At 38.4% G+C, this 13,610-nt stretch overlaps 1 protein-coding gene across 4 annotated transcripts in view; it reads right to left on the bottom strand.

Annotated features, from left to right (window-relative positions):
* UGGT1 (UDP-glucose glycoprotein glucosyltransferase 1) overlaps positions 1 to 13,610 on the bottom strand; it is a 274,935-nt gene that overhangs the window by 89,257 nt on the left and 172,068 nt on the right. For all 4 annotated transcript variants that reach the window (XM_066232988.1, XM_066232987.1, XM_066232989.1 and 1 more), the window contains one exon: positions 6,705 to 6,869. In XM_066232988.1, the coding sequence (XP_066089085.1) occupies positions 6,705 to 6,869 (165 nt within the window). The remainder of the gene's footprint in view (positions 1 to 6,704; positions 6,870 to 13,610) is intronic.

Below are 13,610 nucleotides of genomic sequence, written 5' to 3'. Positions count from 1 at the left end.
TTGGTGTTATTAACAAAACCACCCTCAGATGCCATTAAGGAAAAGGAAATCAAATATCATGGATACAAAAGACAGAGATGTAGCACAGACAGATGAGCAAAAAAATCTATGAAAAAAAAGTTTAATAGATTGGAAACCTTGGAGTTAAATGACAGAGAATTTAAAATAGAAATCCTAAAAATACTCAGAGATATACAAGAAAACACAGAAAGGCAATATAGGGAGCTCAAAAAATAACTCAACGAACACAAAGAATATATTACCAAGGAAATTTAAACTATAAAAACAAATCAAACAGAGATGAAAAACTCAATTCATGAACTGAAAAACAAGGTAACAAGCTTAGCTAATAGAACAGGGCAGATAGAAGAAATGATTAGTGACATAGAGGACAAGAAACTTGAGGCATAACAGAGAAGAAGAGAGAGACTCAAAAATTTAAAAAAATGAGAATGCCCTACAGAAACTGTCTGACTCCATCAAAAAGACTAACATTAGAATAATAGGTATATAAGAAGAAGAGAGAGAAAATGGAATGGAGAACATATTCAAACAAATAAAGACGAGAATTTCCCAAGCCAGTGGAAAGAACTAAAGCCTCAAATTCAAGAAGCAAACAGAACTCTGAGTTTTCTTAACCCCAACAAACCTACTCCAAGGCACATCATAATGAAACTGGCACAAACCAACACCAAAGATAAAATTCTCAAGGCAGCCAGGGAAAAGAAGAAAACAACATATAAAAGAAAGCCTATTAGATTATCATCAGATTTCTCAGCAGAAACTCTACAAGCTAGAAGAGAGTGAACCCAAACATTTAAAGTTCTGAAAGAGATGAACGTCCAGCCAAGAATACTATACACATCAAACCCTCCTTCAAATACGAAAGACAAATAAAAACATTCACAGATACAGAAAAGATGAGGGAATTTATCATCAAAAAACACCCACTTCAGGTTATACTAAAGGGGGTTTTCCAACTAGATATAAAGAACAAAACAAAACAAAACCACAAGTAAAAGCTCCACCAAGAACACAATAAAACCAAATTTAAACTGTGACAACAAGAAAAAAAGGTGGGGGGGGGGAAGAGGACAAAGATTAACAGTAGCAAAGGACAATGGAGTGCAGAAGCACTCATCAGATAGTGTAATACAATGAACACGGTAGGTACCTTTTCCATTACTTAATGGTAAACAACCCCGAAAAAACCACAGAAGCACATGACTTAAAAAAGGTAGTAAGAGAGGAAAGAAGTATGCATTACAACCAAAAAATAACAAATGATAGAAAAACAAAAGAGAATAATCAAACAAGATACAAAACTAACAGAAAACAATTTATAAAATGGCAATACTGAACCCTCAAGTGTCAATAATTACACTAAATGTAAATGGATTAAACTCACCAATAAAAAAACACAGAGTAGCATAATGGATTAAAAAAGAAAATCCAACTGTATGTTGCCTACAAGAAACACATCTAAGTAACAAAGATAAAAACAAATTCAAAGTGAAAGGCTGGAAAACAATCCTTCAAGCAAATAACATCCAAACAAAAGCAACTGTAGCAATACTCATATCTAATAATGCTGACTACAAGACAAAAAGTAATCAGAGACAAAAATGGCCATTTCATAATGATCAAGAGGACACTGAATCAAGAAGACATAAAAATTCTTAATATATATGCACCAAACCAAGGAGCACTAAAATATATAAGACAGCTACTGACTGACCTAAAAACAAAAACTGACAAAAATACAATCATACTTGGAGACCACAATACAACATTGATGGCTCTAGATCAGGGGTCCCCAAACTTTTTACACAGGGAGCCAATTCACTGACCCTCAGACTGTTGGAGGGCCAGACTCTAAAAAAAATATGAACAAATCCCTGTGCACATTGCACATATCGTATTTTAAAGTAAAAAAACAAAACGGGAACAAATACAATATTTAAAATAAAGAATGTGTAAATTTAAATCAACAAACTGGCCAGTATTTCAATGGGAACTATGCTCCTCTCAACTGACCACCAATGAAAGAGGTGCCCCTTCTGGAAGTGCGGTGCGGGCCGGATAAATGGCCTCAGGGGGCCACATGCGGCCCGCGGGCCGTAGTTTGGGGACCCCTGCTCTAGATCATTCATCCAAACAGAAAATCAATAGAGATACTGGCCTTAAACGAAACACTAGAGCAATTGGATATGACAGACATCTATAGGACATTTCATCCCAAAGCGACAGAGTATACATTTTTCTCTAGTGTACATGGAACATTCTCAAGAATTGACCATATGTTGGGCCACAAAAATAACATCAGCAAATTCAGAAAAATTAAAATTTTACCAAGTATATTTTCTAATCATAAAGCCTTGAAACTAGAATTCAACTGCAAAAAAGAGGAAAAATCACAAAAATGTGGAAACTAAACAACATACTTCTAAAAAATGAACGGGTCAAAGAAGAAGTAAGCGCAAAGATCAAAAGATATACAGAGACAAATGAAAATGACAATAGGACATAATCAGAATCTCTGGGATGCAGCAAAAGCAGCAATAAGAGGTACGTTCATATCACTTCAGGCCTATATGAACAAACAAGAGAGAGCCCAAGTTAACCACTTAACTTCACACCTTAAGGAACCAGAAAAAGAAGAACAAAGACAACCCAAAACCAGCCAAAGAAAGGAAATAATAAAAATCAGAGCAGAAATAAATGAAATAGAGAACAGAAAAACTATAGAAAAAATTAATAAAACAAGGAGCTGGTTCTTTGAAATGATCAGCAAAATTGACAAAGCTTGGCAAGGGCTCACCAAGGAAAAAAGAGAAAGGAGTCATATAAACAAAATCCAAAATGAAAGAGGAGAAATCGCCACAGACATCACAGATATACAAAGAATTATTGTAGAATACGACGAAAAACTATATGCTACCAAATTCAACAATCTAGAAGAAATGGATAAATTCCTAGAACAATACAACCTTCCTAGACTGAGTTATGAAGAAGCAGAAAGCCTAAACAGACCAATTAGCAGGGAGGAAATAGAAAAAATTATTAAAAACCTCCCCAAAAATAAAAGTCCAGGCCCAGACTGTTAACTAGTGAATTCTATCAAATATTCAAAGAAGACTTGGTTCCTATTCTACTCAAAGTCTTCCAAAAAACTGAAGAAGAAGCAATACTTCCAAACACATTTTATGAGGCCAACATAACCCTCATACCAAAACCTGGCAAGGACAGCACAAAAAAAGAACACTACATACCAATATCTCTAATGAATACAGATGCTAAAATACTAAACTAAATACTAGCAAATCAAATACAATAACATATTAAAAAAATAATACGCCCTGGCTGGTTGGCTCAGTGGTAGAGCGTCGCCTGGCGTGCGGAAGTCCTGGGTTCGATTCCCGGCCAGGGCACACAGGAGAGGCACCCATCTGCTTCTCCACCCCTCCCCCTCTCCTTCCTCTCTGTCTCTCTCTTCCCCTCCCGCACCCAAGGCTCCATTGGATCAAAAGATGGCCCAGGCAATGGGGATGGCTCTGTGGCCTCTGCCCCAGGCGCTAGAGTGGCTCTGGTCACAACAGAGAGACACCCTGGATGGGCAGAGCATCGCCCCCTGGTGGGCGTGCCGGGTGTATCCTGGTCGGGCGCATGCGGGAGTCTGTCTGACTGCTTTCCTGTTTCCAGTGTCAGAAAAATACAAAAATAAATAAATAAATAAATAATACATCATGATCAAGTGGGAGTCATCCCAGAATCTCAAAGATGGTTCAACATATGAAAAACGGTTAACGTAATACACCACATCAACAAACCAAAGAACAAAAACCACATGATCTTATAAATAGATGCAGAAAAGGCATTCGATAAAACACAACACAACTTTATGTTTAAAACACTCTACAAAATGGGCATAGAAGGAAAAATTTCAACATGATAAAGGCCATATATGATAAACCATCAGCTAACATCATATTAAATGGCATAAAATTGAGGACTTTCCCCCTTAAATCAGGAACAAGATAGGGTTGTCCATTCTCTACACTCTTATTTAACATGGTGCTAGAAGTTCGAGCCTGAGCAATCAGACAAGATAAAGAAATAAAAGGCATCCATATGGGAAATGAAGAAGTAAAGGTTTCACTTTTTGCAGATATGATCCTATACATCGAAAACCCCAAAGACTCCACAAAAAGATTACTAGAAAACAATAAACCAATACAGTAAGGTCGCAGGATACAAAATTAATATACAAAAGTCCATAGCCTTTCTTTATGCCAACAACGAAATATTAGAAAACGAACTCAAAATATAATTCCCTTCATAACTGCAACAAAAAAAATAAAATACCTAGACATAAACATAACAAAGAATGTAAAGGACCTATATAACAAAAACTACAAAGCACTGTTAAGGGAAATTGAAAAAGATACAATGAAATGGAAAAATATTCCTTGTTCTTAGATAGGAAGAATAAATACAATCAAAATGACCATATTACCCAAAGCAACATACAAATTTAATACAATTCCCATCAAAATTTCAATGACGTTTTTTAAAGAAATGGAACAAAAAATCATTAGATTTATAGGGAACTATAAAAAACCCCAAATAGCCAAAGCAATTCTAAGGAAAAAGAACAAAGCTGGGGGCAATACAATACCTGACTTCAAATTATATCATAGAGTCACGACAATCAAAACAGCATGGTATTGGCAGAAAAATAGACACTCAGACCAATGGAACAGAGTAGAAACCCATAAATAAAACCACATATATATGGTCAAATAATTTTTGATAAAGGGGCCAACAACACACAATGGAGAAAAGAAAGCCTCTTTAACAAATGGTGCTGGGAAAAATGGAGAGCCACATGGAAAAGAATAAAACTCGACTACAGTTTGTCCCCTTGTACTAAAATTAATTCAAAAATGGATCAGAGACCTAAATATAAGACCTGAAACAATAAAGTACATAGAAGAAAACACGGGTACTAAACTCATGGACCTTGGTTTTAAAGAGCATTTTATGAATTTGACTCCAAAGGCAAGACAAGTGAAGGCAAAGATAAATGAATGGGACTACATCAGACTAAGAAGTTTTGCACAGCAAAAGAAACTGACAACAAAATAAACAGACAGCCAACTAAATGGGAAATGATATTTTCAAACAATAGCTCAGATAACGGCCTAATATCCAAAATATACAAAGAACTCATAAAACTCAACAACAAACCAACAAACAATCCAATAAAAAAATGGGAAAAGGACATGAACAGACACTTCTCCCAGGAAGAAATACAAATGGCCAACAGATATATGAAAAGATGCTCATCTTCATTAGTTATTAGAGAAATGCCAATCAAAACTGCAATGAGATACCACCTCACACCTGTTAGATTAGCTATTGTCAACAAGACAGGTAATAACAAGTGTGGGAGAGGCTGTCAAGAAAAAGGACCCTCATTCACTGTTGGTGGGAATGTAAAGTAGTACAACCATTATGGGAGAAAGTATGGAGGTTTCTCAAAAAACTGAAAATAGAACTACCTTATGACCCAGCAATCCCTCTTCTGGGTATATACCCCAAAACTCAGAAACATTGATATGTAAAGGCACATGCAGCCCCATGTTCATTGCAGCATTGTTCACAGTGGCCAAGACATGGAAACAACCAAAAAGCCCTTCAATAGAAGACTGGATAAAGAAGATGTGGCACATATACACTATGGAATACTACTCAGCTTTAAGAAATGATGACATCGGATCATTTATAACAAAATGGATGGATCTTGATAACATTATACGGAGTGAAATAAGTAAATCAGAAAAAACTAAGAACTGCATGATTCCATACATAGGTGGGACATAAAAACGAAACTAGCCTGACCAGGCGGTGGCGCAGTGGATAAAGCGTCGGACTGGGATGCGGAAGGACCCAGGTTCGAGACCCCGAGGTTGCCAGGTTGAGTGAGGGCTCATCTGTTTTAAGCAAAGCTCACCAGCTTGGACCCAAGGTCGCTGGCTCATGCAAGGAGTTACTCGGTCTGCTGTAGCCCCAAGGTCAAGGCACATATGAGAAAGCAATCAATGAAGAACTAAGGTTTCGAAGCAAAAAACTGATGATTGATGCTTCTCATCTCTCTCCATTCCTATCTATCTGTCCCTATCTATCCCTCTCTCTGACTCTCAAAAAAAAAACAACAAAAAAAAAACATGGAACTATGAGACATGGACAAGAGTGTGGTGGTTATGGGGGTGGAGAGGGAGGGAGAGGGGAAGGGGGAGGAGGAGGGGCACAAAAAAAACCAGATAGAAGGTGACGGAGGACAATCTGACTTTGGGTGATGGGTATGCAACATAATTGAATGACAGGAAAATCTGGAGATGTTTTCTTTGAACGTATGTACCCTGATTTATTGATGTGACCTCATTGAAATTAATAAAAATTTATTAAAATAAAAGAATCTTTAAAATAAAATTTAATCCTGAACCAGTAAAATTAGCTATTTCAAAAACAATACACAGAAACTCTCATAAATATTTTCATTATAGCAGAACTTGCTGGGAATCTGCAAACCAATTACAAGTAGTGAAAAGAAAATGAGAATATTTAAAGAATGTTATTGCCTGCTAATAAAATGTAAGCTAACCATTCTCTTTCAAAATTAGTTTTCAAATAGCACTCACCAAGTATACTGCTCTTTGGAAGAAGGTTGTGGTCTCCAGGATTTTGTGCATTGTGATGGTTTCCAATTCATCAGGATCTAGCTGTTCCTTTTCAAGGGGCACTCCATTGAACAGAACAACAGGCAGTAGGCCAACCCCAGTCTGCTCATAGTAGCTTCTTGCTTCCTAAAATGCAAGGGACCACAAACAGCACATTTATGTCCTTCATAAGACAAATGCAATAAAGCATATTTTTCATACATACAGACTCTAACAAACAAGAGAAAAACTGAAGAATTTTTTTTTAAATCATAGTGATAACATAGTTGATATCCTACTGGGTAAAACTGAGATGAAAATACTGAGTTTTTATAAAAATACAAAACCGCCTGACCAGTAGGTGGCGCAGTGCATAGAGCGTGGGACTGAGATGCTGAGGACCCAGGTTCGAGACCTGAGGTAGCCAGCTTAAGCGCGGGCTTGTCTGGTTTGAGCAAAGCTCACCAGCTTGGCCCCAACGTCACTGGCTCGAGTAAGGGGTTACTTGATCTGCTGAAGGCCCATGGTCAAGGCACATATGAGAAAGCAATCAATGAACAACTAAGGTGTCGCAACAAAAAACTGATGATTGATGCTTCTCATCTCTCTCTGTTCCTGTCTGTCTGTCCCTATCTATCCCTCTCTCTGACTCTCTGTCTCTGTAAAAAAAAAAATACAAAACCTTGCAAATTAGCAAGTGGTTTGAGGGTGGGGGTGGGTAGTTTTAAGCAGCCAGGCTATCAAACCTGAATTACACACACTATAGTCAAAACTATACAACAGACTTTTCTGCAATGATGGAAATATTCGATTTTTGCTATCCAATGCAGTAGCCACTAACCACATGTAACTACCTGTAATTAATCAACTTCTACTTTAAAAGCCACATGTGGCTAGTGGCTACCATAATGGGCAGTACAATAGACTGACATAAATTATTTGTGCTCCTGGGTAAATAGCCTAAGAACAAATATTTACACCTCATTCTAAATTATAAAGGGCCCATATCACTAAAAAAGATTCACATGCAGAAAACAAAATAGGACTGGTGGGAAAACAGTGCTCAACAACTGTTCTACAATATACTGAGCTCAACTTTCTTCCTTCTTCAGTATAAAAGAGTTTCCTGGATATATCAGGCCAACAAACAACAAATAGAATAGCACACATATTTCTTCCTGACTGTCATTTTCCCTGTCAACACAGGTACATTCCACACATGTCAACCATAGATCCAAGACTACGTGTGCACAGTAAAAATTATATTACTATGCAAGATATTAAAGAGTTCCTAAAATGTTTTAGTTAAACATATTGTGACTTCAGATATTTTCTGAAAATAGCAGAATGTTTTTACATGCAAAATTTTTAGATAGCACAAACAGATAAGTACTTCAGTCAGATAACTAGTGCCAGTTGTCAGCCACAGCCTGCTCAGTTTCTAATCAGATCTAGCCACAGTGGTGCTGGTGGTACAGACCTCTAAGAGGGACTGCAGATGGTACAGGAAGAAAGGACTTCTAGATTGATTTCTGTCTTTTCTCTATATTATTGTTTAAACTTTTAAAATTCACTCTCTAATTGTAAGTAACCAGGTTAATTGTTATTTGACATCTCAGCTGTTTCAAAGGAGTTTATTAAAAAGTGTTATATGGACAAGTGGATTAAAAAGCTTTGGTACATATATACTGTGGAATACTACTCAGCCATAAGAAATGATGACATCGGATCATTTACAATAACATGGATGGACCTTGATAACATTATACGGAGTGAAATAAGTAAATCAGAAAAAAAACTAAGAACTATATGAATCCATACATAGATGGGACATAAAAATTAGACTCAGAGACATGGTCAAGAATGTGATGGTAATGGGGGGGACAAGGAGGGAGAGAGCTGGGGTGCGGGGAGAGGAGGGGTACAAAGAAAACCAGATAGAAGGTGATGGAAGACAGTTTGACTTTGGGTGAGGCCTATGTAACATAATCAAATGTCAAAATAATCTGGAGATGTTTTCTCTGAACACACGAACCCTGATTTATCAATGTCACCCCATTAAAATTATTTTTTTAAATGTTATATACTGTGCTTTGAAAATCATTCCCCCAACAAAACAAAACCCACAATGTAACTCTAAGGGACAATAAAATGTAAGTAACATCAGTGGTCTCTGGAAACAGCAATTGAGTGAAAATCAGGAGTGGGAGAGAGATGTTTTGACTATGTGGCTTCCATTTTTACAACTTGGAAACAGTTTATAACAGAATGTAGTTCAATTACCAAAGAGCCAAGTTTAAAAATCACATGTGATAATTTCTATCACCTGATCACCAAAAATGTTAATTGTAAATTAAAACATTAATTACAGGAAAAGTCTTATGAATGAGTCACTCACAAATGATAACGGAGACTAATAAAGACTCAGAGTTAACATATGCAAAATGTAAAATGTCTGCATATGTAAGTTAGAATTTTTGTTTACTATTATCTTACTGGCTTTGAAAGATAATACATCTATTAGACAATATCCTCTTCAGTTTAAAAATTCTACTTTAGCCTGACCAGGTGGTGGCGCAATAGATGCAGCGTCGGACTGGGATGCGGAGGACCCAGGTTCGAGACCCCAATGTCGCCAGCTTGAGCACGGGCTTATCTGGCTTGAACAAAAAGCTTGCCAGCTTGGACCCAAGGTCACTGGCTTGAGCAAGGGGTTGCTTGGTCTGCTGTGGCCCCACAGTCAGGGCACACATGAGAAGGCAATCAATGAACAACTAAGGTGTTGCAACGAAAAACTGATGATTGATGCTTCTCATCTCTCTCCGTTCCTGTCTGCCTGTCCCTATCTATCCCTCTCTCTGACTCTCTCTCTGTCCCTGTAAAAAAAAAAAAAAAAAAAAAAAAAAAAGTTCTACTTTAATTATACTGCGTAGTTTCAAAAATAATTATTTCTCTCCAATATCAGCAATACCATAATCTGAAGATACCACAGCTTCAGATTTATAACAAAAAGTATAGATATTTACAAGTGTAACAACATTTGCTAAATACACTCATTCCTCCTTTTCAAAAGAATCTATTTTCTTGGGCTTTAGTGCAGGGTTACAGCTCCTGCCAAGTTAAAGTCTTAATAAAGCAGTAGATTCTTAGAACCTCTAGGAATCTCACATTCTTCTCTTGAGAGTACAGGTCTATTCAAATAGGAAATTAAGTAGCATAATACAAATAATATGATCTCTTTATGTATACAAAGAGCTGCTAATCAAGACAGGTGAGGAAAATGGCCGAGTCCAGAAAATTCCTGGGGAGCTAGGTCTGTGATACATACATTTGATTCTTCAGCAAAATGAAGATTTCAACATAAAAGACAACATGTAAAAATAACTTTTTCCCCAATCTGCCTGCTGTATTGAATACTTTTCAAGCAAATACTTTTGATAAAGCAATCATCCACAATAAAAAGGCAACATAAATTTTTTCTTCAATAGGCTAGAGAAAATTAGAATTAAATATTTTCCAAATGTGAAATAGACAAAATTCCATTAATTCCCTCAAATCCTAGATATTACCAAAGTGGTCCTTCTGTCCTTTTATTTCAACTATTCTTTTTATATTGACTATTATTCTTGCTGTTTGTGAAAATGCAAAAAAAATCACTAGGTATCCATATCAATACTTTATTCAAAAAACATTAAAAAAGGTAAATGCACAGAATGCTGCAGTACAGTAATGGAACTGTTTTCAGTGTCAACTGAGTACCTCTCGTGACTAGTTCCAGTTCCAAACCTAACTTGATGTCATACCACAAGCATACATAACACTGAAGCAGAAGTGATGTCAGCATCATGGTTGAATAAGATATCTCTCCCAGAGCAACAACAATTTTGCATCTATCCACAAACAAAAGTGCCTTTGTGAGAGGTTTGGTATCCAGCACTAGATGGCAAGTGACCCAGGCAGAATCTTGCCCACTAGCACATCAGGTGATAGGCATACAGTCTTCAACCCCAGCTATGGACTCTGCTTGGTCCATGAACTGGCTCCAGCTTCTCTTGGCCACAGCCTGGGAACTCCTGGAAAAAAATGTCTTTTAAAAAATCACCCATGGACAACAGAGCCTTTGAGGAAGTTCCAGTTTCCAACAGAGAACTTCCAAGATACCACAGGAGCAAAAAATCTACAAGCTTGGATGCACTGAAGAGATTAAGAGGAAAGTGTGACATTACCCATATCATCCCTCCTCCAAGGCAGTGCAGCTTAGGGCCGAGACCCTCTGTGCCCCCAACTTCTCCTGCAGGGTGAGAGCAAATGAATCCACACCGACTCCCCCAGCCATCTGGGATGCTGCCACAGGGGCTCATCTCCCTCTCACCCACCCCGAGGACTGAACAGTGAACTGCATGACTGGGGGTGGGAAGAGGCTGGGAAGCAGCAGACAGTGTCCTCAGAGGGTAGAGGCACATCCTACTGACTTGCATTGAGATGTACATCCATGAGCCACCCAGGACACCTTACCAAAGACTCCCAAAATGGCTCACAGGCACTAGTGTCCAAGTGCCTCACCAACACACCCTCCCACCCAGGCCAGATCCCAGCATACACTCCTGACAGTGGTAGTGAGACTGAGTTTTGCCAGGTGGCTAGTGAGCACGTACAGAAAGTCAGCCGAGGCCCTGGCTGATAGCTTAGTGGATAGAACATTGGCCCAGCCTATGGACATCCCAGGTTTGATTCCTGTTGTTATTATTCAGGGTTTCATCAAGAGGAGCTGCAAAGGAATGAGGTAGCAACAACGATACTGCAAGTGGAGGACTCCAATCTCTCCAGGATTGAGGTGCCTTGGAGAGATCAGCTATCCAATTTATTAAGCAGAAACATGACATCTTGCATGAGAAACTAACAAGGAGAATACAGTGTACAATTCTATTATTTAGTTTTGTAAAACTGATTAGATTTCTCTTGCCCTGAGACATAACACCACACCATCTGCTGTCTGATTCCTGACCTGCAACAAGCTCCAGCAGGGCCCAGCATCATGGCCTTGAGCCTTCCCTGGATGCACAACTGCCTTCAGTCATGTATGCTTGGTCTCAACCTTCACTTCCTCAGGACAGGAACAGAAAGTCACTCGGTACTTTGGCTTTCCTCCAACAGATTCCCAGTCAAGGCACATAGGAGAAGCGACAGTCTGCTTCTCTTTACCTCCCTCTCTACCTTCTCTCCCTCTTCCCCTTCCACAACCAATTGGTCGATTTTTGAGCACTAGCCCTGGGCACTGACGATGGTTCAGTTGGTCCAAATACATCAAAATAGCTTAGTACTCAAGCATCAGCCCCCAATGGGGTTGCCAAGTGGATCTCGGTCGGGGCGCATGTGGGGAGTATGCCTATCTCCCTTCCTCCTCTCAACTAAAAAAAAAAAAAGGAGAGAGAGAGAAAGTCAGCCTAAATCTGTGGGCCAGGACAGAAAGAGACAAAAACTTGAGCTTTAGTGCCACCATAGGAAAAATAAAAGGGGTCTTGTTAGTGCCAACACTGCACATTACAGAATCAAGAGAATTTATGCAAGCTTCTGAATTCTCTATAAGAGGGAACAATGAATACGGAACAGGTATAGCCACAGACAGAACACCTCAGCATTCCTAGCAGGCATTTCTTTCCCAAAGGCAGTCAGAAAAGACTACAGGAAGTGACTGCTACTTCAAATGCAAAGAGAGCAGTGCAGCACTGCAAGAAAACACAAAACTCAAGAAAGTACATCACCAAAGAATCACAATAATCTTCTAATAACTGATCCCAAAGACATGGAGACCTGTGATTTACCAGTGAAGAATTCAAAATAGTGGTTTTAGGGAAATTCAGTGAGCTATAAAAAAAAGAGAGAAATCATAATAAAAGAACCAAACAGAAATTCTGGAGCTAAGAAATACAATGAATGAAATGCAAAACAAAATAGCATTCACATCCAATCAATCAGAAGAAAAAAATCTTTTGAATTAGAAGACAGGAACTTTGAAATTATATAGTCAGAGAAGAACAAATTAAAAAGAATGAAGAAAGAAATGGTAGGTGCATAGTCTACAAATTACTGGAGTCCCAGGAGGAGACAAGGTGGAGAAAGGTCAGAAAGCTTAAAATGCCTGCGAACTTTCCTAATCTGGGGAGAGATTTGGATATTCAAGTTCATGAAGCTTGTAAGTCACCAAACAAAATCAACTTAAGAGATTCTCTGCAATAGATATTAATATAAAACTGTCAAAAGTCAGAGAAAGAATATTAAGCAGCAAAAGAAAAGAAGCTTGCAACTTACCAGGGAATTCTATCAGCAGATTTTGCAGAAACCTTACAGGCAAGGAGAATGGAATGATGCATTCAAAGCACTGAAAGAAAAAAAAACTACCCACCAAAAACACTACCTGGCAAAGTTATCCTTTAGAAATAAAGGAATAAAGGCGTTCCCAAACAGTTGAGAGTACATCACCACTACACTTGCCTTACAAGAAATGCCGAAAGGATGCTAATCAGCAGTATGAAAACATACACCACACTGGTAAAGGTATACAGTCAAATTCAGAATATTCTAATAGTGTAATATAGTGGAATATTGACCATCTAACACTAGTATAAAGGTTAAGGGACAGCCATAGCTGGTTGGCTCAGTGAATAGAGCATAGGCCAGTATGCAGACATCCTGGATTCAAACCCTGGTCAGGGCACACATGAAAAGTGACCATCTGTTTCTTCTCACACCCCACATCTCTCTCCCCCTCTCATAGCCACTGGCTTGTTTGAGCGTTGGCCTCAGGCACTGAGGATAGCTTGGTTGACTCAAGCATCAGCCCCAGACAGGGTTGCCAGGTGGATCCCGGTCAGGGCACCTGACTCTATC

This window comes from Saccopteryx bilineata, chromosome 5 (assembly GCF_036850765.1).
Source record: "Saccopteryx bilineata isolate mSacBil1 chromosome 5, mSacBil1_pri_phased_curated, whole genome shotgun sequence".
Taxonomy (NCBI): domain Eukaryota; kingdom Metazoa; phylum Chordata; class Mammalia; order Chiroptera; family Emballonuridae; genus Saccopteryx; species Saccopteryx bilineata.
Note: the sequence above shows the minus strand (reverse complement) of the source record. Positions and strands in the feature narration are given on the sequence as shown.